This window comes from Uloborus diversus, chromosome 9, assembly GCF_026930045.1.
Source record: "Uloborus diversus isolate 005 chromosome 9, Udiv.v.3.1, whole genome shotgun sequence".
In the NCBI taxonomy this organism is placed as follows: Eukaryota; Metazoa; Arthropoda; class Arachnida; order Araneae; family Uloboridae; genus Uloborus; species Uloborus diversus.
The window spans coordinates 7,227,882-7,254,655 of record NC_072739.1 but is presented as its reverse complement, the minus strand read 5'-3'; the positions used below and the strand labels follow the sequence as shown (position 1 = coordinate 7,254,655).

The 26,774-nt window shown below is 35.9% G+C and overlaps 2 protein-coding genes across 2 annotated transcripts in view; one reads left to right on the top strand and one right to left on the bottom strand.

Annotated features, from left to right (window-relative positions):
* LOC129229457 (uncharacterized) overlaps positions 1 to 2,605 on the top strand; it is a 37,864-nt gene extending 35,259 nt beyond the window's left edge. Inside the window, exon 17 of the mRNA XM_054863770.1 lies at positions 1,263 to 2,605. Coding sequence (XP_054719745.1) covers positions 1,263 to 1,266 — 4 coding nt within the window. The 3' untranslated portion in view covers positions 1,267 to 2,605. The remainder of the gene's footprint in view (positions 1 to 1,262) is intronic.
* Positions 2,606 to 5,359: 2,754 nt separating this feature from the next.
* LOC129229210 (BOS complex subunit NOMO3-like) lies at positions 5,360 to 26,383 on the bottom strand. The gene is made up of 7 exons (XM_054863472.1): positions 26,200 to 26,383; positions 14,381 to 14,609; positions 12,161 to 12,721; positions 9,725 to 11,466; positions 8,300 to 8,558; positions 7,356 to 7,466; positions 5,360 to 5,846 (listed from the first exon to the last, which is right to left on the bottom strand). Exons 1-7 carry the CDS (start codon positions 26,334 to 26,336, stop codon positions 5,394 to 5,396), a joined length of 3,492 nt encoding a protein of 1,163 aa, XP_054719447.1. The 5' UTR covers positions 26,337 to 26,383; the 3' UTR covers positions 5,360 to 5,393.
* Between the last annotated feature and the right edge of the window lie 391 nt (positions 26,384 to 26,774).

The following is a 26,774-nucleotide window of genomic DNA, read 5'->3' as shown; positions in this document are numbered from 1 at the left end:
ATAAAATGTTGAATTCTGTTGTTCACAAATGTATTTTAATGAATAAGCATATTATAAGAAAATTAAACTAGATTTGGTGAATAAACATAAATTGTGAAAAACTTGTGAATCCAAGCTTTGAAAACTTTTAGCTTGCTCTTTCACTCTATTTCTCATAATCATCATTCTTACATAAGTAGGTTTATAATTATCTGCTTTTAATTTTGATGTCTGTGATCGTGTCATATTACCAAACCTAACTCTGCCCTTATATAGAAGTTTGGTAAGATCTCATTTGGAGTATGCTGTTCAGTTTTGGTCTCCGTATCTTGAGAAAGATATTAATGTATTGGAAAGGGTTCAAAGGCGGGCTACAAGACTAATAAATGGACTTTCTCATCTAGACTACGATGCCAGGCTTAGAAGGCTAAAAATGTACAGTCTTGAGCAAAGGAGAGGCCGAGGGGACATGATTCAGTTGTTTAAATTTATTAAAATGAATGATGTTACGGGGCTGAAGTTTAGCACTGAAAATAGGACAAGGGGTCATTGTTTTAAGCTATTTAATTCTCAGGCTAACATGGATGTTAGGAAAAATTATTATTTTAGCAGGGTAGTGGAACCTTGGAACAGCTTACCGGAAGAGGTGGTAATGAGCAAGGGAGTAGATAGTTTCAAGAGGGCCATTGATCTTCACTGGGGATTGTAAATTGACTAGGACCAGCCTTGCTGGGCCCAGAGCTTGTTGCTGGTCGTCACTTTTGTATTTGTATCTAAAGGGCTTTCAAAAAGGAAAAAAAAAACATCTGTTATAGAGCTAGAAAGTATTTTTCAGCCCAAAAAAAATCAAGATGTTTGAAAAATCACTGAATATTATTATCTCTTTGCATTTCATGTATAAATAATATTAAACTATGTGGGAAGGTAAAATACAGTATTCGCAAATTTTCCATTTTTTCCATCTCTTGTACTTTAGCTTTATTATGCAAGCTTGCTTATTTAGTTTCTGCTACAAGTAAAGCACGAAAAAAAGTCAAATACTGTTAAATTTAAAAAAAAAAAATGGAAATTCATATTTTCCTAATGTTAGTATGGTATTCAAAACACATTTTTTTCAAATCTCAGAAGCTCATTTCTGCAGATATTGCACTTGACATTCCCACAGCAATACAGTTCCGTATTTATATAGCTGTCAAAAGTAAAGACAAATTTTTTTAAAGAGATTCAGCTAATGTATTTGTTGTCGTTAAATTTATGATAAATTTTATGGTTTGATGTTGCAGGTAATTTTAATTGAAAAAACTTTGAATGGTGGAATCATCACTTTGTGGCTGAACTTAAACTGTGGGATCCGAAATGATCACTTACAAGCACGTAAACAATATTTTGGACAACTTGCAATGATGCAAAATACTTATGATCTGTTTCTTCATTATTATAAGTGTAATAAAACAGTATTATATTTTATATAAAATATGTGATATTTTTAGATATGTCTCTTTAATTCCCAATCTCATGGAATATTTATGTATTGCTCAGATATAAGTCCATTAATTTTTTGAAGAAATCAAAGTAATTTAATTCAGTCTTTTTCATAATAGTTCTATTAACTATAATTGTTTTAATTTTTCCCTATTCAAATATTTCCCTTATTCCATCCATTTTAAAAAATTCCCATCTTGGCATTGAAAATTGTTACATTTTGTGATAAGCATATTAACCTTTCTGCATCCTCACAAAAATAAGATTGAATTATATGCTTCTAAAAATAGTTTTTAGGTAAGTGAATTTGATGGCATGTTTGAATGTTCAAAGCATCCTTTTAAAAAATATCCGTAATATGAAACATGATTAATATAAATTGTTACTTTAAACAATATAGAAATCTTAAGATATTCAAAGGTGAAAAAAAATATTCAAAAGCATAACTTATACAAAAAATAATTGAATGCTTTACTTTTTCTAAAAAATAACCTAAATTAAGGGGGGAGGACGGGGATCAAGTTAAGTTTTTATGAATTTATCCCTATATGAGACTATCCACATATAAGACAGGGAAAAAGTGACATGTCCTGTATTCAAAACCTTTTTTTTAAATGTTGTTCTGTTTTTCTTTTTAACCTATTTTTACTGGATCATTTTGGTGTAAATGGATAAAACAGCAGTTGATAAATTATGAAAGAACTCAGCACCTCAAGTCTAGCAATCCAATACATACCTTACTTTGATAGAAAAAAAAACTTATGTTCAATAAGAGAATATTTTATAACAAAAATTTCTATTTTGTGGTAATATAAAATTTTTCGTTTTGAAATGAATTTAAAATAAATACTTAATTTTTTTCACTCAAAATGCAAAACTGAAGTATATTACTGTTTCTAATGAATAGCATTTATTCCTTTTTGAATGGTCATTTCAACCACAGAATAGTGCACTCTAAGAAAATCTGAGCTTCAACTCATTGATAACCATTCTCAGAAACGAAAATACTGCCATGTACAAATGCATAATTTGTCAACTAAAGACCGAGTTATAGAGAGTGTACTTTTATTTCCAACCAAACAATTGCTGTAATTTATTGTAACAAATACTTTTTGAATTTTGGAATAAAAATTGTTTTTATGAATAGTTTGTGTTGTGAGTTTAATGAAATACAGTGGGACCTAAATAACTCGACACCCCAAGGGAACATAAACACATGTCGATTTTAAGCGGATGTCAACTTACCGAGGTTCCATTATTTTAATTCCTGAAGAGTTTCTGTATCACCTACTTAGGTACTTCTCCGTTAGATGGGCGCAAGTGAAAATCCCCAAATGATTACGCCCAACAAGGGTTGTAAGAAAATTGGCGGATTTATACATCAATTTAGCGAATCATCGCTTGGCGTTGGGCATAATCGCTTGCGCCCGGCTAAGTACCCCTACTAATGTTAACATTCACATCATGAAAATTAATTTCGGTAAATAAATTTTCTTTTCGTTTTCTTATTTTAAAATCACTAATATTTTTTGAATACTCCTGAAGAATAAATCCATAATTTTTGAAAAGAGGTGAAAAAGCAAAATTCTGAGAACGTGAAAGAATGTTGGTAGCAAAAATTGGACTGCACTAGCCGAGTTACCCAAATTTCACTGTATATGAGAAATACTTTTACTATAGTTAGCAAACCTAACCTGGCAGTGTTACGTAGTGTAAACTACACTATGCTACTAGGTTGTGTTGCCCCAACTACAGCTGCTGATTTTTTTAATTTTAAATAATTTGTGTTCAATACTTAAAGCATGCTTATATAATACTGACAGCGGAGTACTATAACTAGTTTGCTGCAAATTCGTAAGAAAACAAATACTTCTAATTAAATAAAATTTCGAAATGGTAGGTTAAAAACATTTGAATCTCGTCTTCATTCTGCAAAAATTGTGAAAAAAAAAAAATATAGCATTCTCTCCAGGATATATACAGAAATAGTGCTAGGGTCTTTTTCCAAGGATGAAAGCAATGAAGATCATAATAATGATAATTTCCATCGTATAAAAGCAGATTCTAAGAATTTTATGGAAAATAGCCATGTGCAACATTTTGCAAAATTAAAAAAGGTTTTTCTCATGATAGGGCCAAAAAAAAAAAAAAAAAAAAAAAATCCATTTGCCAAGAATTTTTGCTGATAATACAATCTTTTTTGAGACTATTTCCAAGTTTCAGTGCATGAAATACACTTCTAGAGGCATTAAAAATATTTCTGAATATTCATACAATCGAATCCTGTTTTGGCGAAAACAGTTACAGCAACAATTCTATAATAACTCTATGACTCCTAGATCGACAACTGATATTAACATTGAGTTAGTAATTTTGGTTTAAAAAATTTTAGCTACAAAAAAATATATTTTTCTTTTCTCTTCAACTTCATTAAAGCAGGGATTAGACTGAATACATGCACAAATATGTATTCAATTATATGCCTGTATGTATGGTATGCAAACAGCCGATTTTTTTCCAAACCTTTGACTTGTTATTGCATCTTACATCATTTTATATCTTCAAGTGGGGCGTACATGGAGGGGGGCCCAATATTTTAAAAATTAGGGGTGAAATGTAGGAATAAACAATATGGAGGGGGGGGGGCCAAAATTTCTGTGCACGCCCCTGTCTACAAGTATATCATGGCCAAAACTTGAAGTTTAGCCAGTCCCCGAATTGGGATTGACATGTGTTCAAGTTTCTGTATAATTGAAATGATGAGTGTATAAATGTATAGCAACTTTGGCCGAACATTTTGCGAAGTCGCAAGAAATCCTTGGCCAAAATGTGATATTCTGATAAAAAAATAAAGTAAAATAATGTTACACCATTCCTTCCATAAATGCAATATTTAGAGTTAATACAATATCTGATTGGTCAGTTAGCTCCAAGTATGGTAATCACAAGGCATTTATGCAAAAATTGGAATTGGAGATAGCCAAGCTACATGCTTCAATCCTATGCTTTCAGAGAACATTTTGAGATAGACTCGGTGATGGATACAAAGAGGGAGGGGGGTCATGACCCTCCCTCCCAAACCTTCAACAAGTTTAAATCCTCATTAGGTTCAAACACTTTATGGGCATAAAAAATAAACGATTACAGTATCTTTTCAATTCATTAATTATTTTTAGAAATAAATTATTCAAATATTTCATCACTATTACTTTGTTTCCTTGCTAATGAAATTAATTTACAACATTTACCCCCAATGAAGTGCCATATTCCTGGTGGATTTGGTACCTTTTATTCACCCCAAGCAGTTTCAGAAATTTTTTGTACCCAAAACCCGCAGATTTGTTTATGCGGGGGGGGGGGGGGGGGGGTGAGGCATTTTTCAACATGCCCCCCCCCCCCAAATGGTTTTTTGTATCTGCCCCTGGATAGGCTATATTAATAAAGTACAAACAATTTTAAACACAGAAAGAAAACTGCGCAGACTGGTTCAAATCTTCATGACCTTCTTTACTAATAATAAAACTGAAAGTTTCTCTGTCCGGATCTCTGTGAAGCACATAGTGCCTGGACCATTCGGCCGATTTTCATGAAATTTGGAAGAGAATTAGTTTGTAGCATGGGGATGTGCACCTCGAAGCGATTTTTCGAAAATTCGATTTTGTTCTTTTTCTATTCCAACTTTAAGAACATTTTCCCGAGCAAAATTATCATAAGGTGGACAAGTAAATTCCCAAGTTATCATAACGTGGAACCGTAACATGGGAGAGTCAATTGGCGAGAAATTCATCATACATTATTTAAATATACAGGCGAAACAAAAGACCTTTTAATTTTCTACTACGGGCAAAGCCGTGTGGGTGCCAAAAATAAACCATAATTAAAACTTCACACATGAATTAACAATAGTAAAGCAATTTATTAAATTATCTAGATCATTGTATCCTCTTAGGCCTAGCTTTTCTTTTCATGCTCAAATTATCTGCACTCATGGTTTCCAATGACAGGGATGCTTTTGCTGGGTTTATGAATGTGGATATTAGATAAAACAAATGGCTGAGGAGTGGAAGAAGTTTTGAGTAATTGTATGCCAAGAAAAGAGTGATGACAGCGACTGGCAAAGCAAGCACCGAGCCCTGAGTGACTTCTTGTTCAACCGATTTCACTCGAGGCTGGAAATGAAATATGAAGTGGTGGAATGATGTATTGGCAGCGAAAGTCTTTGTTGGCTTCTCGAAAAAGAATGAGTTGCTGGATAGGCTGGAATCAAGCTGTAGAACATAATGTCTGTTGTCAATGGGCATAGACGGGAGGTAGAAGAAACTGCTCTGTCCCAAGGTGATGGAATGAACGATCTGATCTGGAGCTTCCTCTTTGTACAAACGTACCTAAAAAAATTATTTTATTCAATATTAAGCACTTATGAATAATACATTTTATAACCTTCATTTACAAAAAAGAGAATGAAAAATTATTCAGATCAATGATGATATTGTTTGCAAGGAATACATGTGGCATGCCTGCCATGTATATTTTCAATTGAGGCAGTGAGAAGCAAAGGGATGTAAGTGGCAAAACTAAAAATTTGGAGATAACCGGTACACTTGATAGGTGAACCTCTCCTCTGTCTTGGGGCAAGAGATCGTGCTAGTAGCCCTGGTAGTTGCTGCTGATTAGAAATTAGCATGATTTAGAAAAAAATTTCAATGAAAGCCTACTTAGGATGTTATCTTTAAACGCGTTTTACTCAAAACTTGAAAATATCCACTTACATCCCTTTGCTTCTCACTGCCTCAATTGTTTAAAAAATTGTTGTTGTGTGCCACTCAGGCTGACAATGTGGGGTGTGCTGCTTCACTTTTCCAACTGTACCGTAACTTGGTGTGAAGTCTGACTTAAACAGTACATGCATACCACAAGGACCTATTTATAGGGTGTGCAACCATTCACAACACAATCAACCAAAGAAAGGACAGCAGAGAGAACATACATCGATGCCTGAGCGGCGATTCGAATCCGGGACCTGTCCATTGCAGTCAGACTGCTCCGACCACTAGACAAGGTGCCGGCTTAAAAAATTTTGTAATTGGCAATTATGTTTCATTTTCTTAGAAAAATCTCAACTTAAAAAAGACCTCCTCTGCTGGTAAGAGGCAATATGGTTGAAGCAGTAGCAAGTTTGCTCATTTTAGTCTTTTAACAAAAAAAAAAGAAATGGTCTGATGGGAAATATCATTTTTGAAATTTGGCCTATGTGCTTTATATGCTGGTTACCCATGAGTTAAATGGTGTAAGGACAAAAAAAAACCCCCTGAATTTCTAACTTGATTTAAATACAAGTGGGATAGATTTTTCTGGAACCCTCAAAAGAGAGGTTGCTTTCAATTGAGGCAGTGAAAAGCAAAGGAATGTAAGTGGATATTTTCAAGTTTTGAGTAAAACATGTGAAAAGATTATGTCCTAGGTAGGCTTTCGTTAAATTTTTTTTTCAAAATCTTGCTGTAAGCAGCACTTACCAGGGCTACTAGTATTATCTCTTGCCCCAAGGCAAGGTTCCCCTACTATTTGTACTGCTTATCTCCAAATTTTTAATTTTGCCACTTACATCCCTTTGCTTGTCACTGCCTCATTCTATATTCGCTAATTCACTCATTCATTTTATACTTATGCACCACCCAGTGGTATAGTCAATAGGGTATAAGGCTCCAATGCCATGTCTGTTGGTCCAAATTCAGGCACATTATCAGTCAGTGTAAGATTTTTGATTATGTGTGCTCAGCTTTTTTTTAGCAAAATAAAAGTGCGTCAAATTGTCAGTCATTAGATCACAACCAATATTTTATGTAGTGTTTTACTAAAGGAAAATGTATTAAGAAAGAAAAAGACGGAAATAATACCTTTAAAGTTTGCAAATATTCTTGACTAGTTATGACATTGCCACCAACATCCAGTTGACCATAATAGCGAAAAACTATAAGTCGCACACCAGTGATGTCGCCATTTGTAACCTGAAACATTATTTTGAATTTGTGAAGACAGAACTAAGTATAATTTCAGCTACCACAACAAAATCTGCTTTTTTACAATACAAAGTTAATCAGTTTTTCAAAAGAGTATAATCTCTCATTTAGAATTAACACATATTTCAAATATTAAATTGCCCTCCTTAATGATCAAAATTTTTGGAAAAGAAAGATTACTTTTGTTTCAATTCTAATTTTATTTTCCCTAAGCCAGGACCCTTCCCGCTAAAAATGACTAGACTTAATCTGGAAAAAAAAAAATTATTCATACTTTTCTGTCCTCAATTTTAATATTACACCCTATTTCCTTACATTAGTCACTTTCTTTCTGCTAAAACCAGCTGCACCTTATGTGCAAGAATTTTTTTTCTGGAAATAAAAATTGCTAAAAAAATAGCAACTTACCAATCGATTGGTTGCAAACCATGATTAGTTCAAGGGGAAAAAAATGTATGCAATCACCGTACTTTGACAAATAAAAGTAGCAAGAAACTTATACGCTGGTAAGCATGCTAATTAAGCTATAATAACAATAAGCTTTGGACTATTTTACAGCTTTTAAAATTTACAAGAACTAGTACTGAATTTTAAAAAATACACTGATTAAAATGAATCCTCCCTTAGAACACTTTTGATCCCATTGCTTTTCAAAAAAAAAAAAACATGATCCCAAGGGATCCCAAATATGTTAGACATAACTTGTATTTTGCATGTTATTTGAATATCATAAAAATTCTAAATCCAAAAAGGGCGTGGTCTTGCAGAGTCCCGAATTTCAATGCTAAGCTGTAGTATAAATTTTAAAATCTAATACAAACTTTTAAATGCAGCTCCTTCGGTGTGGCACGCTCAATGTGCTGATTGACTTCAGTATTTGGCTTCAGGTGCAACTTATATTCACATTCTGGCTGCAGACCCCGTATCCTGAACGCACCACCTTGTTCACTAATGGCTTCCTCTTGGTACTGGCTGCATGATCCACTGGGTAAGCCAACGGCTTCAACTGCTATACCCACTTCTGCTTCCCCAGTCAAAGAAGTCACGGTGCCATAAACACTGTAGGCGACTCGTTTACCTCTAAAATGAAATTAGTCATTAAAATTGCCTTTCGTCAACAACATATAATCTACATTTGCAGGGGGGATTATGGCGCAAGTAGCGCCATCAAAGTTTTTGGAGGATTTTTTATTTTTTAAAAATTAATTTACGTTAATTTATTTATTGATTTACTTTTAATTTAAATTATTTGTTTTAATTAATTTTATTCTGTTTATATTTTATTTCACCTATTTATTTAGTTTGTGTGTGCATGTATGTGTATGTCATTAGAAGTCAGAACTTTTCTAATAAAATAATAATAATAAAAATAAATAAAACATATTTAAATAAATAAATAAAATAAAAAAGAGAGCTAAAAAATACAAAAGGAAAAGAGGGTTGAGAAAAATTTGAGAGGGAGCCCCCCTCCCCCCTCCAAAATTAGTGATTTTGGTTGATGATGGTTGAAAATGATGGGCACGCCCTGTACATTTGGGCAAAATAACTATACACGATTTTGAAAAAATAAATTTCAACCATCTTTCTACCTGAGGATTTTAAGGTCTTTTTTCCTTTTGGGGGCTCTTATTCTTGTGAGATGATTCATAGAAATTGGGGAGTTGGACTATCGCTTTTAAAGGGGAATGGGCACCCTCGTATAAATTGTAAATAATTAACCTTATACTGGTAGCAAAAATCAAGACTACCATTTGACAATCTCACAAAAAAGGCTTTTAAAAATATTAAACTTTTTTTTTTCAATATTTATTTAAATTTTACTCATGTAATAATTTTTTTACTGCATTATGAAAGTCTAATGATGTGACGTAGCAGCCAATAATTTAAAAAAATCATGGATTTCATAATTGACATTTAACACAAGCAAAGGCTGAAATAGATCAAATGTTGTAGTTTATAATAGATTAAAATAATACTGGAAACTCATTGTTATACCATTGCTATATATTTTAGAAAAATCATTTGAAGTTAAATTAAGTAACTAATAGTGGAGAATACTTTGATACTTGAGATTTTGGCCACCAAGTAAGGTACTGAAACGCAGAAAGAGGCAGATTCAGATTCTGAACCAATCCAAATAGCTGCTTGCAGTTCCCGAGGGTTGGTGAGCAGTAGCAAGCAGAGGGTGATAGCCCCCCTAGTAAACTAATAATAATTTGGTTAAGAATAAACATTTAAATATTTACTTGATTTTGATGGCCTCTTGCGTCCCCTCTTTTATATCAATCATCTTAGATGCAGGATCAAAACTAAACTCTTTCAGCATAGGCCTGAGAAAATACTGTCCAGGTCCCAAGTCTAAAAATGACAGTCTTCCATTTTTCTGAGTGACACTATTTTTACGATAGTCAGTACCACCACTCAAAGATAATAAAACACCAGCTAATGGAGCCCCATCTTCATTTTCCACTTCCACAACTATTGAAGCCAGCTTGAAAGCATTAAAGTGGCCTATTTTATCTGCTGGCGAAAACACATAGCCCTCCACTTCGGCAGTGACAATATAATCAGTAATGTTCTCCAAGGGCCCAACAAGAAAATTTCCATCTTTATCTGTTTTCGTTTCTGCATACAACTCATAAGGTTCTTTGAAATATACTTTAATATTAGCCCCTTCGATTGGTGGCGTCACAGAACCATTTAGGAACAAACCCATCTTGCCCACTATTTCTACGGCATTTTCCAGACAATCATCGTCAACTTTGATGACAGAAGTGACGGGCCGGAACAGCAGCTGTTTGGACGTCACCTTCAATTCTACTTCTGAATTTGGCTGAAGGAAGACTGAAAATGTATATTTATAATATTCTCCCTTCTTGCCTACTGGCTCTTGCAAAGAAATGACATCCTCCACCTCACTTGTTTGCTTTTTTACATGCACTTTGATGTCGGTGACGTTAAGTTCAGTAATGATCGTTCCGGTAACTAAATGCTTCGATGGTGTCAAAATCAATTCCGTTGGATTATTAGTGTCAAATTTAAAAACATCCTTTTTATACATGTGACAACCACCTGGGGCAAATTCATATATTCCTTTTTCCGGAAGGCACAAAACATTCTTTGACGTTTGGAGTTCTACAATGTGAAATTCTCCAGACGGATATTTAACTTTGAAGGATGAAGCATGCGTCAATAAAATAGAAGCTTGAAATCCAATCTGGCTCAGCTCGAGATTAAGGATGTCTTTATCAATTATAGTGAATTTAATTGTTTTAGATTGAAAACACCAATCATCTTTCACCAGAGTCAATATGTAATTTCCAGGTAAACATTTTTCAAACTCAAAAGAACCGTCGCTAGCAACAGCTACTTTTAAATGTGGTCTGTCGTGAGACAATGGGGCGAGATCAAGCATTATGTCTTGGCAACTCTGAAGACATTTCACTTTGCCCTTCACTTCAGCTCGGAACTGTTTGAAATCTATGTTCAAAATGGGCTCATCGCTTATTTCAATTGCGTGTTTCTCCGGGAAAAACTTAAGCCCAAAACTGGCTTCAGCTTCCGAAACAACCACTTCAAGCTCATATTTCCCTGGTTTAGCATTGTAACAGAACGAGCCGGTTGAAGTAACAGGAACTATAAACTGTTCCTTGGAACTTAGTGCTCTGAGTTGCAAATTTCTATTGACTTTGTCTAAACCCACAGGATATTCATCAATTAAGACTTGGCCACAAATTGAAAATTTGCTTACGTAAATATCGGGGAGTCTGGGCGTATTGGGGTTTATTTTCATTTCAACTGTATCGAAGAGCATCAAGTCTTTTTTCATGTCCAGCTTATATGTTCCGGCTCTCATGTTTTCCAAGTGATATATTCCTCTAGCATCTGAAGTTCCATGAATTTCGCCATCAATGAAGACATCAACGCCTGGCAAGCTTCTTCCTTTCGACCTTGTACCAATCCAACCACTAACACTGAATCCTTGAACCTAAAATAGGCATGAATTACATGCATGAGTTTCTCTTATGTTAAAATAAAAGTTTTTTCAATTACTTGCATTCAGAGATATTTTAATCTCATGATTTAAATGAAAGTATAAGTTTTATATAAGCCCATAAGTAAGTAAAGCAAAAAGTGTACTGTCCAACCACGGATTGCATAGAATTTTCAAACGTCCAGATAAGACGAATCTATGTGAATAAGGGGGAAAGGTAAAAATTTGATGCGCGTATTCCGCTTATTTGAATGAGATTCTGCTTCTGCAAATGCTGACATCGGTAAAAAATAACAGATTCGTCCATTTCCGGCTGTAAAACAGATGTTTGTCTTTCCATACAATCCGCGGTCAGACAGTAAGCTTTAAACCCACTTTAAAGTACTTTTCTGAAGTTTTTTCAGAAACATAACAAGAGAAAATGAACTAAAGCAGTAAAATAGAAAAAAAAAAAAAAAAAAAACAGAATTTCAACCCTCTGTGTATTTTTGAGTATTTAATCAAATTTCATTTTTTTTTTGTCTAAAATGAAATCAGTAAAGAAGAAATTATGATCACACAGGAAATTTCTGCATCAAAGCATACTATTACAATTACATAGTGATTTTTTTAAACACAAAAGTTATTATAGAATGTTTTTATAATCATGGAAAAAATTGCAGTAAATAGTATTGAGAACATATCTTACCTGGAAACTTTCTTTAATTTGATAACTCCCTTCATTCACTTCAATATTTATTTCTGGTGGAGAAACATCAAACTCGATGTGTTCTCCCTTGTAAAATGGTACAAGCTTGTAATTTCCCGGGGGCAATGAGGGGAAAACAAACTTCCCATCTTGACTGGAAGTAACATGGCAAAGATAGGGAACATTCAAGACTTGACTGTAACCTTTAACCTTCTCAGGGGAACAGCCTCGTGGAACCTTTTGAATGTCATTAGAAAACAGGAGAAAATTTACACCTTGGATCGCTTGACCATCACTAGCAACTGAACCACTAACATCATAGCCAGCGATGACAATTTTGTTCCCAGTCTTCAAGTTGTCCATCACGTGGATGGTTTCAGTTCCTTGATCAAATAACCATGTGGGATGATGTGCTTCAATGATGTATTTTCCTGGATAGATTTTGGGGAAACTGTAGTGCCCACCTTCTGAGCTAATGGTTTCATTTAGTATTGTTCCATCAGAGCTTTTGAGCTGTAGCTGTATGCCAGCTGGTCCATTTTTCTTGTTGTGGCTCAGAACCTGAGAAACAGAGAGGACAAGTTAAAATTGTGTAAAGAACATGCATGTAGTTACATGCTTTTTCTAAACAACAGTTAGTCAAAATATAAAATCCTTGATCACAACATACTCAAGAGTCAATCTAGGTTTTTATTTTTTGGCTCTCTGTTTTGTGAAAGAACAAAATATTTTTGTGAATTTCCTTTATTTTTGAGAAAGAAAAAAAAAATATTGTCACTGTCCTTTTTTTTTCTGGGAAAAGGTCATGAAAAAATTTAAATCTACACAACAGTTAAAACATAAATTTATACAATGTTTTTTTCTCTAAAAAATCTCTGATATCATACACAATAATACACTTATTATATTCATTAAAAATACAAATACAAATACAAAAGTGACGACCAGCAACAGGCTCTGGGCCCAGCTAGACTGGTCCTAGTCAATTTACAATCCCCAGTGAAGATCAATGGCCCTCTTAAAACTGTCTACTCCTTTGCTCATTACCACCTCTTCCGGTAAGCTGTTCCAAGGTTCCACTACCCTGCTAAAATAATAATTTTTCCTAATATCCATGTTAGCCTGAGATTTAAATAGCTTAAAACAATGACCCCTTGTCCTGTTTTCAGTGCTAAACTTCAGTCCCGTAACATGTTTCGTTTTAATAAATTTAAACAGCTGAATCATGTCCCCTCGGTCTCTTCTTTGCTCAAGACTGTACATTTTAAGCCTTCTGAGCCTGGAATCATAGTCTAAGTGGGAAAGTCCACTTATTAGCCTTGTAGCCCGCCTTTGAACCCTTTCCAATACATTAATGTCTTTCTTAAGATAAGGAGACCAAAACTGAACAGCATACTCCAAATGAGGTCTTACCAAACTTCTATATAAGGGCAGAAGAACTTCTTTAGATTTATTTGAAATAATAATTATAATATTATACAATCATTAAAAATATTGAATAAAAGTATTTATACTCTAAAATGAATTGCCAGAATAAAAGAATCTTCAAATTTGTGAGTAAAAATATGACAACATGTATAAATGAACAAATAAAATCAATTAAAAAGTTAAAAAACTCTGCAAACAGCTGTTTTGGGGTAATAAAACCAAATTCCTTCATCAAGGTCAAACGATAGACAAGTGAACGATAAAAGGAAAGATGGGGATGAGTAAATAGACTGGAAGTGATCAAAATCGGAAACGTTACATCAGCGGAAAACAGCAAGGACATCTGTACCTAGGAAAATCGTCACAGACCGAAAAAAAATTCATTAAAGGAAAGGTTTCCAAACAGTAGGGAATGGGAGACGTGCTTTACAAATCATTTACTAATAAAGTAGAATCCCCCCCCCCAAATGAGTTTTAAACTCTTTCATGCTTCAATGGGATAATTTGTAGCATGAGGTGCTACAAATTATGTAGCATGAGGTGCATGTTGCAATGAGGTGTAGCATGAGGTGCCTAATAAGAGATCTGCCAACTTGTAGGCAAGCCTTGTAACTTTTTTTGCTTGGAGCTCCCACAACTTGATCTACCAATGCACGGAGAGCAACACATGCTATCTGGATTGTCACTAACAATGCAAAAAAAAAAAAAAAAGAAATCTTTACATCAGCAAAAGTTCTTGCTGAAGAACTCCATCTTTTATGAAATTAAATATAAGAAATAATAAATACTTACTTGACCGGAAACCATAAAGCCTTTGAAGATGAAATTTATATCTTTGTTCAAACTACATGGATCTGATACACCATCAACATGCACTGGTACAGCACTTGGTTCAAAGCTCCACCCTGCTGGAGGTTCAATCTTCAAGATGTAGTCCCCTTTGTCATAGATTGGAATCAAATAGTAACCATTGTGAGGTGCACAATCTGTGTGATATTTCAAGCTGCCATGCTTTGTGTAGCTAAAAAACATAACATTGACAAGGTGAAATATATTGAAGAGATTAAAAACTTTGAGAAAAGCTGTTGATTTACTTTCAGCAACAACTTTACATAACATTTCACTAACATAAATGCAAGAAAATGAAATACAGTAGAACCCCTCCTAATGGACACCCCTCTTATTAGTTTTTAATTCCCCGGCAGTAATGCATTGAGCCTAATGTATTAGAAATGTTTCTTGTACAGACACCCTCAAATACTGACACTATTTTGGAAGCCATTTACATGGATTTTTATTTTTTGTGGACAACTGAATTCAGGAATAAAAAAACTATTTTCAAGAATAAAATAAAGTTTTTTCATTAAGTTACCGCCCTATAGCCAGGGCTAAGACAGAAATACATGAAATACACCGCCAGCTCAGTCATTCCAGCCGAGGACTGCACTTCCACATCATTTCCTATGCCGGGCTGATGAGTGCTTATAAGCACGAAATTGCAGCCCTCGGCTGGAATGACTGAGCTGGCAGTGTATATTTCATGTATTTCTGCCTTAGCCAGGCTATAGGGCAGTAACTTAATGAAAATACCATGCCTTGCCTTCAATCTTCGAGTTGAACCAAACCATTGCTTTGGTCACTCGTCTGGTCAGTGCTAATTCATTATTAGCTAGGCACTCTTGGTTTCCTTACGAGGTTTTCCACCTCCAGCTCAGTCACTTCCTATGCCGGGCTGATGAGTGCTAATAAGCACGAAACTTCTTCGGCTGGAATGACTGAGCTGACGGTGTATTTCACTAGAAAGTTTGGAACATTTATAAAGTTGATGGAACCCACTTCTTTTAGAGTTAGACAGGATAAAACTCTTGTCTTAATGGACAGAAAGCTGCTCTGGTGAGAAATTTTCTAGAGACGTTTAACAATGTTTTTCATTGAAATCAAAACCCGTTGTTATTCGAAAAGCAGCCAGACTCCGGTGCTTTAAAGGTCTGGATTTAAAGCATACCAGTTGACTGGTATTCAAGTGAAAGAGCCTGGATGAGTGGGGCTTGCGATTTTGGATAAGTTTTTGCTGGAAAAAAAGGGGCATGTTGCTTTCTCTATGGATCAAAGCGATTCGATTTCAAACACATTTGTAAACAATATAGAGACCATCCTCTTGTTAGCAAATACAACGTCGAAATGTAAACTTATGGATGCCAAAATTAAGTCTTCAAATATCATCAGATTGCTAGATTTAATGCATTTGATCAATAAGATGAAAAACTGGCAGCGAAGTGCTCAAACCTGTTAATGTTTTGGATGAGATCAGCTGTGTGAAGTACGTTTGGCAGAGGATAAAACTGAAACAATAGTAACTTGCTTTCATTGCGTCAGAATCAAAAAAGGATAAGCCAGAGTTGAAAATTTTATGACAATGATGAATCCGAAAGTTTACAATCGTTGGTGCACCAAGTAAGGTACAGAAACGGAACTTGATGTAACTTAAACTGATAAAATAGAGTTATTTATTACATATATACATTTAAAGAATTAGTAAATTAAAAATTTATGGAGACATAAGACTATATTATAAAGAGAAGAAATGAATAAACAAATAAAATTTTAAAAACCCTCGGTACAGATGTGATATACCCCCCCCCCCCCCCCCCCATTTGGCGACATCCGATTTTTTGCACAAAATTGAAATATTTTTCTCGCCAATGAGGCGATAAATTTTTAAGCATGGCATCCCTGGTGAAACTAACCTGTGGTTGGCAACGCGAAGGCAAACTTGTTCGAACTTGTTTACTTGGGTTCTTTACTTGGTTTTACGCAGGAGAGATACGTGTTGTTTTGTGCAATATACCTTACAGGAATGCTTATTTTGTGTTAGTTTAGATTCAGTAGTTGTGTTTTGAAGTAAAAACATTAGAAAATGCCAGTTTCTTCAAACTTGAAGGTTAATTAAAAGTTAACTCCAACGTGGTGTGTATCTGTAACGTGCCATTGTCATATGATGTATTGTTTTAGACTGAGTGTGAATATTTATACTGTGGCGTGTTGGTAGTATGTGTGGCCTGCTGAGTGGTAAAGCAAGAAGTTACCAGGGGTAAACTTAACATTTTATTTACACAGCTATTTACAAGATTTAGACAAATACTATTGATTCGTAGCTAGACAGATATCTGGAGAGCCAGAAAGCATGACTGACCTCTCCAAAGTTTTTTATCGTTCTCCTCGTTTCCAAGTCAGCCGCGCCCCAGCCCCCGCTAAATTCATCTCCCCTTTTCTTGGAAAACAAACGGGGATTCTCTCACTCCTTTCCCAAGGATGCAGCTGGTCCATGGATGCAGGTGGCCATCCTGGGAACGGAATGTTAAACTTGAGCCAAAACGACCAAAGGTCAGCTTGGGGGCGGAACATAGTATTTTATGGATTTGAAAGAATTCGATGCAGCTGGCTTCGAAGCGTGGGAATGAGTAAAAAGTGTGGGAAACAGTGGCATCCATTGACAGAAAGCGTACTATGCCACAACTCCTCCCCCCTTTAGAACTTTCAAATCCATTAACAAATTAAACAATAATACCTAATGCAAATGCATATCAAAACATCAAGCATTTCTTTCCTATAAGTTGGTTGTGATACAAAAATAAACAGCTTGTCTGATCTTAACACATTTAAAATTTCAAAATTTTAGTTTAAATTTAAATTTCAAAATATCTAAGATGAATAGCATAATAACGTGACCAGTGCAGTTGCTTTAAAAGTGCACAGTTAACACATTTTCAGATTTTTAGTAATGACACTAAAATAATTTTCAACCAATTTACACTTCAAAAAACCCTGAAAAATCATTAATCAATCATTTGTCATTTGACGAACATAATCAATCACAAATGATAACATACTTAATACATTAAGTAAAACTTGTACATGCACAAAACCAAAATTTAAAAATTTTCAACTATTTCATACAGGCATGATAAAAACAGTTTTAGGAACAAAATTCTTGTTTAACACATTTATACCTAAGTACAAAAACAAAGACAAAAAGTGAACTTTGTGGTTCATGTTTGTTTGACCTTAGAGTTAGGGGAGGGGTGCCCGACTTAATGAGTCAGCATTTTTATTTTCCTTCCCAGGACGATGGGATACCGTGAAATTATATGGCTGTAAAGCCAATGCCCAACGCATTAGCCTGGGATTGGAACTAGCGTTCTTGTCAAGCCAAACCAGAGAATTATGATCTGTAATGATCTGAAAAGCCTGCCCGTCGAGGTAATAGTGTAGCTTCTTAATAGCGAAGATTATGCTGGCACACTCTTTTTCAGTTGTACCGTACCTTTTTTCTAAGTCTGAAAATTTTTTACTGAGGAAAAGTATCGGATGCTCTTCTTTTGTATCACTTATCTGAGTAAGCACTACCCCCATCCCAACATCTGAAGCATCTGTCTGTACAATGAATTCTCTTTTAAAATCTGGAGCGTATAACACGGGTTTGTTGGTTAACTTTGTTTTTAGTTCTTGAAATGCCTTCTCGCAGTCCACGGTCCATGTAATCGCTTCACGTTTCGTCTTACCCTTCAAAGCGTCAGTTAAAGGTGCAGCTATAACAGAATACATCTTAATATATCTGCTGTAATACCCGGCAAGTCCCAAAAATGCCCGAATTTCAGTTTTTGTTTGAGGAGTTGGAAAATTCAAAACACTTAGAATTTTAGCCTCTGACGGCGTTCGGAAACCATTCCCGACCATGTGACCCAAATATTTAACATGATTTTGAGCAAATTTACATTTTGAGGGTTTAATTGTGAGCTTCGCTTTAGTAATTCTTTTTAGTACACAATCAAGGTGCTCAAGGTGCTCTTCCCATGAATCCGAGAAAATTGCCACATCATCCAAGTAAGGTAGAGCAAATTTCTCACAATCTTTTAGTAAAAGGGACATCATCTTACTGAAAAAAAACGGGGCGTTCTTAAGCCCGAAGGGCATCCTCAGGGGTCTGTAAGTTCCAAAATTTGTAACAAAAGCAGCAAGTCTTTGAGCCTTAGAGCTTAGGGGAATCTGCCAATACCCTTTTGACAAGTCCAATACCGAAATATATTTAGCCGACGAGACACTTTCAACTCTTTCTTCTATATTTGGAAGAGGGTAAAACTCGGTGCGGATAACTTTATTTAATCGGCGGTAGTCTACACAAGCCCTGGGGTCTTTGCCTGGAGCCTCAACTAAAATCATCGGCGAAACATAATCCGACTCTCCCACCTCTATTATTTTCAAGTCCAACATCCGTTGTATTTCCCCTCGTAAGATTTCATTTTGTCTATGAGACATTCTGTACGGTTTAGACCGAATGACCTGATCACTAACTAGCTCTATGTCATGTACGACTACATCGGCTAAACCAGGGTCATTTGAAAAACTCTTAGCATATTTATCCAATAAATCTCTAAGTTGCAATATTTGTTCAGTCTGTAAACGTTCGGCTAGTTCATTTGTGCGGCAAATATCCTCGAAATCATAAATGGTAGGGTTGTATTCTATGTACGGAAAATCTATATCTTGATCTGCTAATTTTCCACTACATTCATCAAATGCCAGAAAATTTACAAGTTCCGCACGTTTATAGTATGGTTTTAACATATTCACATGGTAAATCTGTGACCTCTCCCTTTTCCCATTTAAACCAACCACATAATTGGTTTCTGATAATTTGCTTAGAATAGTTCCTGGACCTATCCATTGTGGTGCTAATTTGTTAGGTTTGGAAGTCGCAAAAATTAAAACTTGATCGCCTTCTTTAAATTCCCGTTTAACGGTGTTTCTATCATACCATGTTTTCCGTTTTTCTTGCAAAGACTCGACCGTTTTAAAAGCTGTTTCTTGACATCTTTTTAACCTATTTATTAAATCAAACACATATTCAGTAACCGGTTGATTTAATTCTTCGGGTTCAACCCATTGCTCATATAATAGGGTCTCCGGAGTTCGGAGATTTCTGCCAAAAACTAACTCCGCGGGTGAAAATCCCAGACTTTCATGAGTAACGGTCCTTAAGGCTAATAAAGCCAGGGGAAGACTTTTTTCCCAATCCGAACCACTTTCTAAACAAATAGCCCGCAAAAGCCTCTTAACTGTTCGATGAAATCGTTCAATGGGGTTTGACTGCGGGTGGCTAACAGAGCTATGACTGACGTTAATGCCAAAACGCTCGAAAAATTCAGTTGTTAGGGCACTAGTAAATGATCTACCCTGATCACACTGTACCTCATGTGGAAAACCCATACGGCTAAAAATGTTTAATAATGCATCTATAACTGTGGCAGACCCTAGATCAGCTACAGGTATCGCTTCGGGATATTTAGATGACATACATATTGCAGTGATTATATATCTATTACCACTTGGCGTTATAGGCAGTGGGCCAGTCGCATCAAAGTTGATTCTAAAAAATACCTCTTGAATAATTGGAACTAGTTTCAAAGGGGCTTTCTTTTTATCAGTAGGCTTCCCTGCTCTCTGACATTCATCGCAAGCTTGGATAAACTTTTCCATTTGCTTATGGCAACCAGGCCAGAAAAAGTATTGACTCAATTTGTCCTTAGACTTTGTCATTCCCACATGTGCAGAGGTGCCCTCATGACAAAGGGTAAGTATTTTATTTCTCAAACTTTCCGGGACAACCACTAACTTTCTAGTGTTCTTCATGTGATCTTCCTGAAACCTAAACAATATTCCATTTTCAAGACAATAATAACCCTTTCCTTTTAAACCGGTGCTTTTTCCCGCTAACTCATAGAGCGGCTTAAGAGTGGGGCACTCCATCTGCGCTGACTTGAATTCCTCAGGACTTATCCTGGCTAACGATAATTCTGGCGCATTTATTTCTACTTCAGGAATTTCTACGTTTTCCAAAGGCGTTGCGGGAAAAATTGGAGCATTGTCCAAAGGAACCTTATATTCCTCAGAAGGATTTTTACCTTCAAAACTTTGTTTTTCGCGAGACTGAGCACGTGTAGTTACAGCATTTAAAACATCTCCGTTCGATAATTTATTTTCGAAACCGTCACCTAACAAAAGCGCAGTTCTATTTCCTAATAAATATCTCCCTTGATCTAATTCGTCACTTATGACTGCCGCCTTAGTTTTCACTTTCCCAAATTTACCTTCTAAGTAAACATTGGCGAGGGGTAAACAAACTTGATTTTTATCTAAAGGGGTTTGTAACCAAACATTTTCCCCCGTAAATTCGCTATGATTTACATATTTTCGGCAAACCAAGTCAATGGAGCTACCACTGTCCCGAAGAATACGAATGGGAAAAGAATTCACAGTTCCCTCATAAATGAAAGGAGCTAATAGCTCTTCTCCAGCGAGATTTTTCAAGCGATTGACTTTTTCTTCCGCCGCGGGGAATCCAGCATTCTTTTTATTCTTGGGACAAGTCGGCCACAAATGGGTCTCGCTGCTACACCCAAAGCACCGCAGGGGTCTCCGCCTCTCAAAACTGCTGCTTACTCTATCGGAAGGGAATCTGTTTTGGGGTTTATTGCTTTCGTTTTTAAGCTCCGTCTTTTTAGGCAAATTATTCTTGTCTTTCTTTTTTTCCGAGTTTGGATTTCTAAATTTCCTCACTTCATCATAGTTGTCAAGCATGTCTGCTAACTTCGAGGAGTTTTTAATCGTTGACCAATCATCTAGGAAGTGTTCTTTCGCTTCCGATGGGGCTCTTTTTTTCATTTGATCCGTAATCATAAGGTCTTTTAAATTTTCAAAATTATTAACCTCTAGACTGTCAATCCATTCATTTAGATAGTTTCTAAGCTCAAAAACATAGTCTTTCCAGGTACTATCGTCACGTTTTTGGTGCTGAACGAATTTTTTTCGGAAGCTTTCGGCACTTAACTTAAACCGCTTTAAAAGCAAATTTTTAACAAAAGAATAATTTTCAGCATCCTCATCTGATTCACGCGCTATTAGCTGCGCTATTTCTAAGGGCAGTAATGGAATTAAATGTGATACCCAATCACTTTCCTCGATGCCTGCGCGTCTAACTTGCCGTTCGAACATGACTAAGTAGAGACAAATATCACTTTGGGAGGAATCAAATTTAGGTATTAAATTGTGAATACTTGATTGAATTACTCTAGTAGAAGAATTTGCTGTTCCCCCATTCGTGCTTGTGCGCATTGCAAGTTCAAAAGCACGTTGTTTGTCCTTTTCTTCTCTCTCTTTATTCTTTTCCTCTCTCTCTTTATCCCTTTCTTCTCGCTCAATTCTATCCCTTTCATCTTTCTCTTTCTTATCCCTCGTTTGAACAATTTCCTCTAAAAGAGTCTGAGCTAGCTCTTCCTCATAATCCGTACATTCGGTAATTTGTTTTATTAAATCCAGCTTCCGTATTTTGGAAGTAAATTGTACCCCGAACTCTGTTGCGAGTTTTTCAAGGTCCACCTTCTTAACTTTTATCAAAAATGCCATGTTAAAATAAAATGCAATTTACAATGAACAAAACTCTTTCAGTAACTTAAAAAAAAAAAAAAAAAAAAAAAACACACACACACAAGAGTGTTTACGCGGCATAAAATTAAAGTTATATGAAAAGCATTAGAACAAACAGCAAAGCACAAAATAATTAAACAATTCAATCTGATGTAAACAAGCAAATGCACTGTTTTGAATTTTTACCAACAAGCTATTCACAACCAACAATAAGAAAAAAAAACTTACGCTGGCTGCACCCTGGCACTGCTTCAAGGTAATCCAATGCAACTTAACCGATCACATCACATAGCACTCGCGAAAATTGAGTCAGTTTGTTCTAAGTATCACATTCCTTGGAGATAACCAACTGCGCGGATAAATACACTGTTCAGAAACGGACGTTCCGACCAGAATCAGACCAAGTTGGCCTCACAAATAATTTTGTTCACAAATTTCCCCGGAGAACAGGATGTCTCCTTAACGCATGTCACAGCGTCACACAATCGACAGGAATAGCCCAGGAACAACACAATCAGCTAGGGTAGCCGTAGGAACAATGCAACAGGCAAGGATCGCCACTGGAACACTTCGCACACACACATCAGCCAGGTTGGCCAGAAAAAAATTTCGAATCTTTCGAAAAAAATATGTCCCAGAGATCAGGATAATCGTGAGACGACTACGAAGTTCCGTTTTTCTCAACAGATCCGCAGGGCGTTCTTTTCACACAGTCTAATGACTTCTCATCAAGATCGGGGTCGATCTTCTCCATTCAACAGAAGAAACCAGCAGGAGGTCCTTTACGCCGGAGCAAGGAAGCAGGAGCGAAGTCATAAAAACTGACCATAAAATAAGATCGGGGGTCGATCTTTCTTTTTCCGCAGCTAGGCTGCAGCAACACAACTTCTCAATGAAAGATTGCCTTTCTTTAATACAGAGAAGGGAGACGAAAAACTCTCATTTTCTATCTAACTAAAATCCCACCGCTGCCACCAAAATTTATATAGCTGTGGCGTGTTGGTAGTATGTGTGGCCTGCTGAGTGGTAAAGCAAGAAGTTACCAGGGGTAAACTTAACATTTTATTTACACAGCTATTTACAAGATTTAGACAAATACTATTGATTCGTAGCTAGACAGATATCTGGAGAGCCAGAAAGCATGACTGACCTCTCCAAAGTTTTTGATCGTTCTCCTCGTTTCCAAGTCAGCCGCGCCCCAGCCCCCGCTAAATTCATCTCCCCTTTTCTTGGAAAACAAACGGGGATTCTCTCACTCCTTTCCCAAGGATGCAGCTGGTCCATGGATGCAGGTGGCCATCCTGGGAACGGAATGTTAAACTTGAGCCAAAACGACCAAAGGTCAGCTTGGGGGCGGAACATAGTATTTTATGGATTTGAAAGAATTCGATGCAGCTGGCTTCGAAGTGTGGGAATGAGTAAAAAGTGTGGGAAACAGTGGCATCCATTGACAGAAAGCGTACTATGCCACAATACCATATAAAAAGGTAAGTTCTTTATTTTAGAATTCAAAAAAAACCTCTCACTTCCAAAATTCTTTGTTTTTACAAATCCTTGAGGGGTTCTTGTAGTTTTTAACTTTATTTTTACTGTATGTAAATTAATTTTACAGAAATAGTACGGTTATTTTGTTCTAAAAGTTAATTCTTATCGATGCCACGAATTATTTAGACATTCTATTAACGTGCCTCCTTTAGGTACTGAATTTTATGTTAACAATTGAAAGTTCTTTCGGTTGTACTCTTAAAAATGCTGAATTTTATTAATAAATCTGCACAATAATGGTGCATATTTCACACTTATAACTGTGTCATTATTGTACACTGAACGGAAGGAGCCACCCTTGGGTGTACATACACATGAATATGCATACTATACATAAATATACATAACTGTGATCATACTCCGACTGTAATGTATATTAACAGTCGGAGGGATAACTGGCGAGCCAGAGGTCTCATAGTACTTTCGTAATGAGACCGAGGCAGGGGTCTCATTACGAAAGTACTATGAGACCGAGGGCTGGTATCCCGGAGAAATGATGAAAAAAAATTAATGCATTCATTTCGACTTGTAATTAATACAATAATTTATTTAATTGTATTTTAATATGTTTACGAAAAACCACGGCCCTGTACATTTTTGAAGCATATGTTTGTGATGTTTTTTGTTGTGCTTTTATGTTGTTTTTATATATATTGTGTTCTGAAGTGCTTTGATCATGTTTTTTTATCTGATTTTTTCCTGTTGGCGCTAAAAAAGCATCGCTAAGAACGATGTATGACATATGTCGTCATACATCGTTTTCTTGGCGACGCTTTCTTGGCGCCAACAGGAAAAAGTCGCCAAGGGTGGGGTATATCACATCAGTTCCAAACCCTCTCCTGCGGATACCTCTCTGTTACGGACACCAATGTTTGTCCTGGTAGTGTCCGCTTTGAAGGGGACCTGCTGTGTACTTACAAAGGACAGCAGTTATACTTTTTCATGACCTTAACATTAATGTGTACTCCCATATTATAGAACCTTCAGTAAATTCTACAACCATAAGATCAGGCTCATCACTTAGGGGATCCGCACAAGTCAACTGCTCTTACTCTGCTTTGAGTAAATTAAGATCTTTATACATGCAATGGTGTTTCTTTTTCTTTAAATATAATCTGCATTGGATTTATACCGTTTGCCCCACCCCCATACTTTGAGAAATTAACGCGCTTACATGAAAGAGGAGTGGGTTTTGTCGTGCTTTATACAGTTGCATTGAACGTATACCATTTGCCCTCCACCCTTCACCGGTAAACAAATTTAAAATGATGGACCTATCTAACTAAGATCATGCAATGACTGTAAATGTGTTGTTGTGAAGCATGGAAATATTTAATGACCTTTCTGTGCACAAATGCTTGTTTTGTCCTTTAAGAAATTTGTTTTTTCAATCTAGCAAATTTTTAATTGGAATGGGTAGCGGGGAAAAAGTTAAAAAGAGGAACATTTTGAGTAAAAATTGCATAATTTCAAAACAGTAGGCTAAAAATCAGACAGTTATGATTGCATAGAAACATTTAGGAGCTATGAAAATTTGCTAGGATGCATAGGATCACAAATTTATTTGTATGTCTTATAAAAACATTCTCAGATATCAAAAGATGCAAAAAACCTTTTTAACAAAATCTATTTTATTGATACTGAAATAATCTTCATTTAGGCAATTTCACCCTGACCGTTTGATATACACAAATATACCTTTTTGACAACTTTTATGCCTACAATTTGATCTTCCATTCTTTGACTGAGATGGACTATACCACAAACAGGGTCGCTAAGATCCAAGGCAACCCTTGTCAGTTTGGTCACCAAATCCCCTCCCTCCATGACACTAATAAAATTCATACTACTCATATTCCTAGCAAGTCCCCCAAAGGGCCCCTAGTTTCTGACTAGGCTAGTTGCTTCTGACCACAAAAAACTTTACCGAACCAGTGCAAAATATCAGAATGTGACCTCAACACTAAATTCATACCCATAATATCTCTCCTAAAATGTCCTTTTGTGGAGGTGTCATGGTGTGGAGATTTTGCTCCTGCTGCCCTCCCCTGTCAGTGACCCGGCCACTGGCATGATTTTTTTACAAGATATTTCAGAATATAAAACTCAACTCAAAAAAATATTTTTAATTAATTTCACATTAATCTTATCTAGAGCTTATACGAAAATTTAGAAGAACTTTTAAAAACATGAGCATGTTTCAACAAGTGTTCCAACTTCAAAGTGGGGAAACAGCAATGTGGGATTGTCCATAAAAGTTTGATTTTCCAACCCTGGTAATTCAACTAAAGTACAGAAGGGGGGGGGGAGGATTGGGTGCCTTTTTGGAGGCAAGTTTATGTCGAATCCCACGTTACTGTAAAATTATCAAAATCAATTTAGTAAATACGATCTTAAATGAAATTAGGCCAGTCTATACTCATAACCAAGCAGGACAATAAATCATTTAAGCTACTAAACACTCACGTGAAGAACAAAACACGGAAAAAAAACATGCTATAACCACAGATCTAGAACAAGATATTCTTTTTAATTTGAAAAACTTTAAAATACTTATAAAAGATAGTATAATATATATTTACAGCTTTACTTCCACTCTGGAATAATTTATGTCAAAATCTGATTTTACGTATCCACCACAACCTAAAATATCATCACATAAATAGGAATTAAAAACACTTAATAGAAAAATAAATAGTACAAAAAATAAATTAAGCATCGTGTAGATTTAAATGTAACACGGCACAGGTTCACATCACACTGTTTACTTCCTAACAATCATATGAAGAGGCTGTGGCTATTCAGCCGATTGAACCGGTTCAATAGCCGTGGAGATTATTCAGCCTTATTACGACAACATGGGGTTGCGTTCGACAAAACTCACCAGTCTACCAGTAAGTAACTGGTTACTAACCGGGCGTTCTACGATCAACCAGCACGGAGTAGGAAGAAGGAGAGAAATGTCCTACGGGATTGCTAGTGTAGAAGTGGCAACGTTTGTTCACTATTTCTAGAGGGCGCTATATGTGCACCGCTCCCGACAATCGCAGCAGATCAATGTAAATGATGCTAAGTTTCTCATTTTTTTAGAGGCAGCTATTAAAGCAAAAAAAGAAAAAGCTACTGGAAATTGGTTGTAATAAAGGGACAATATAGT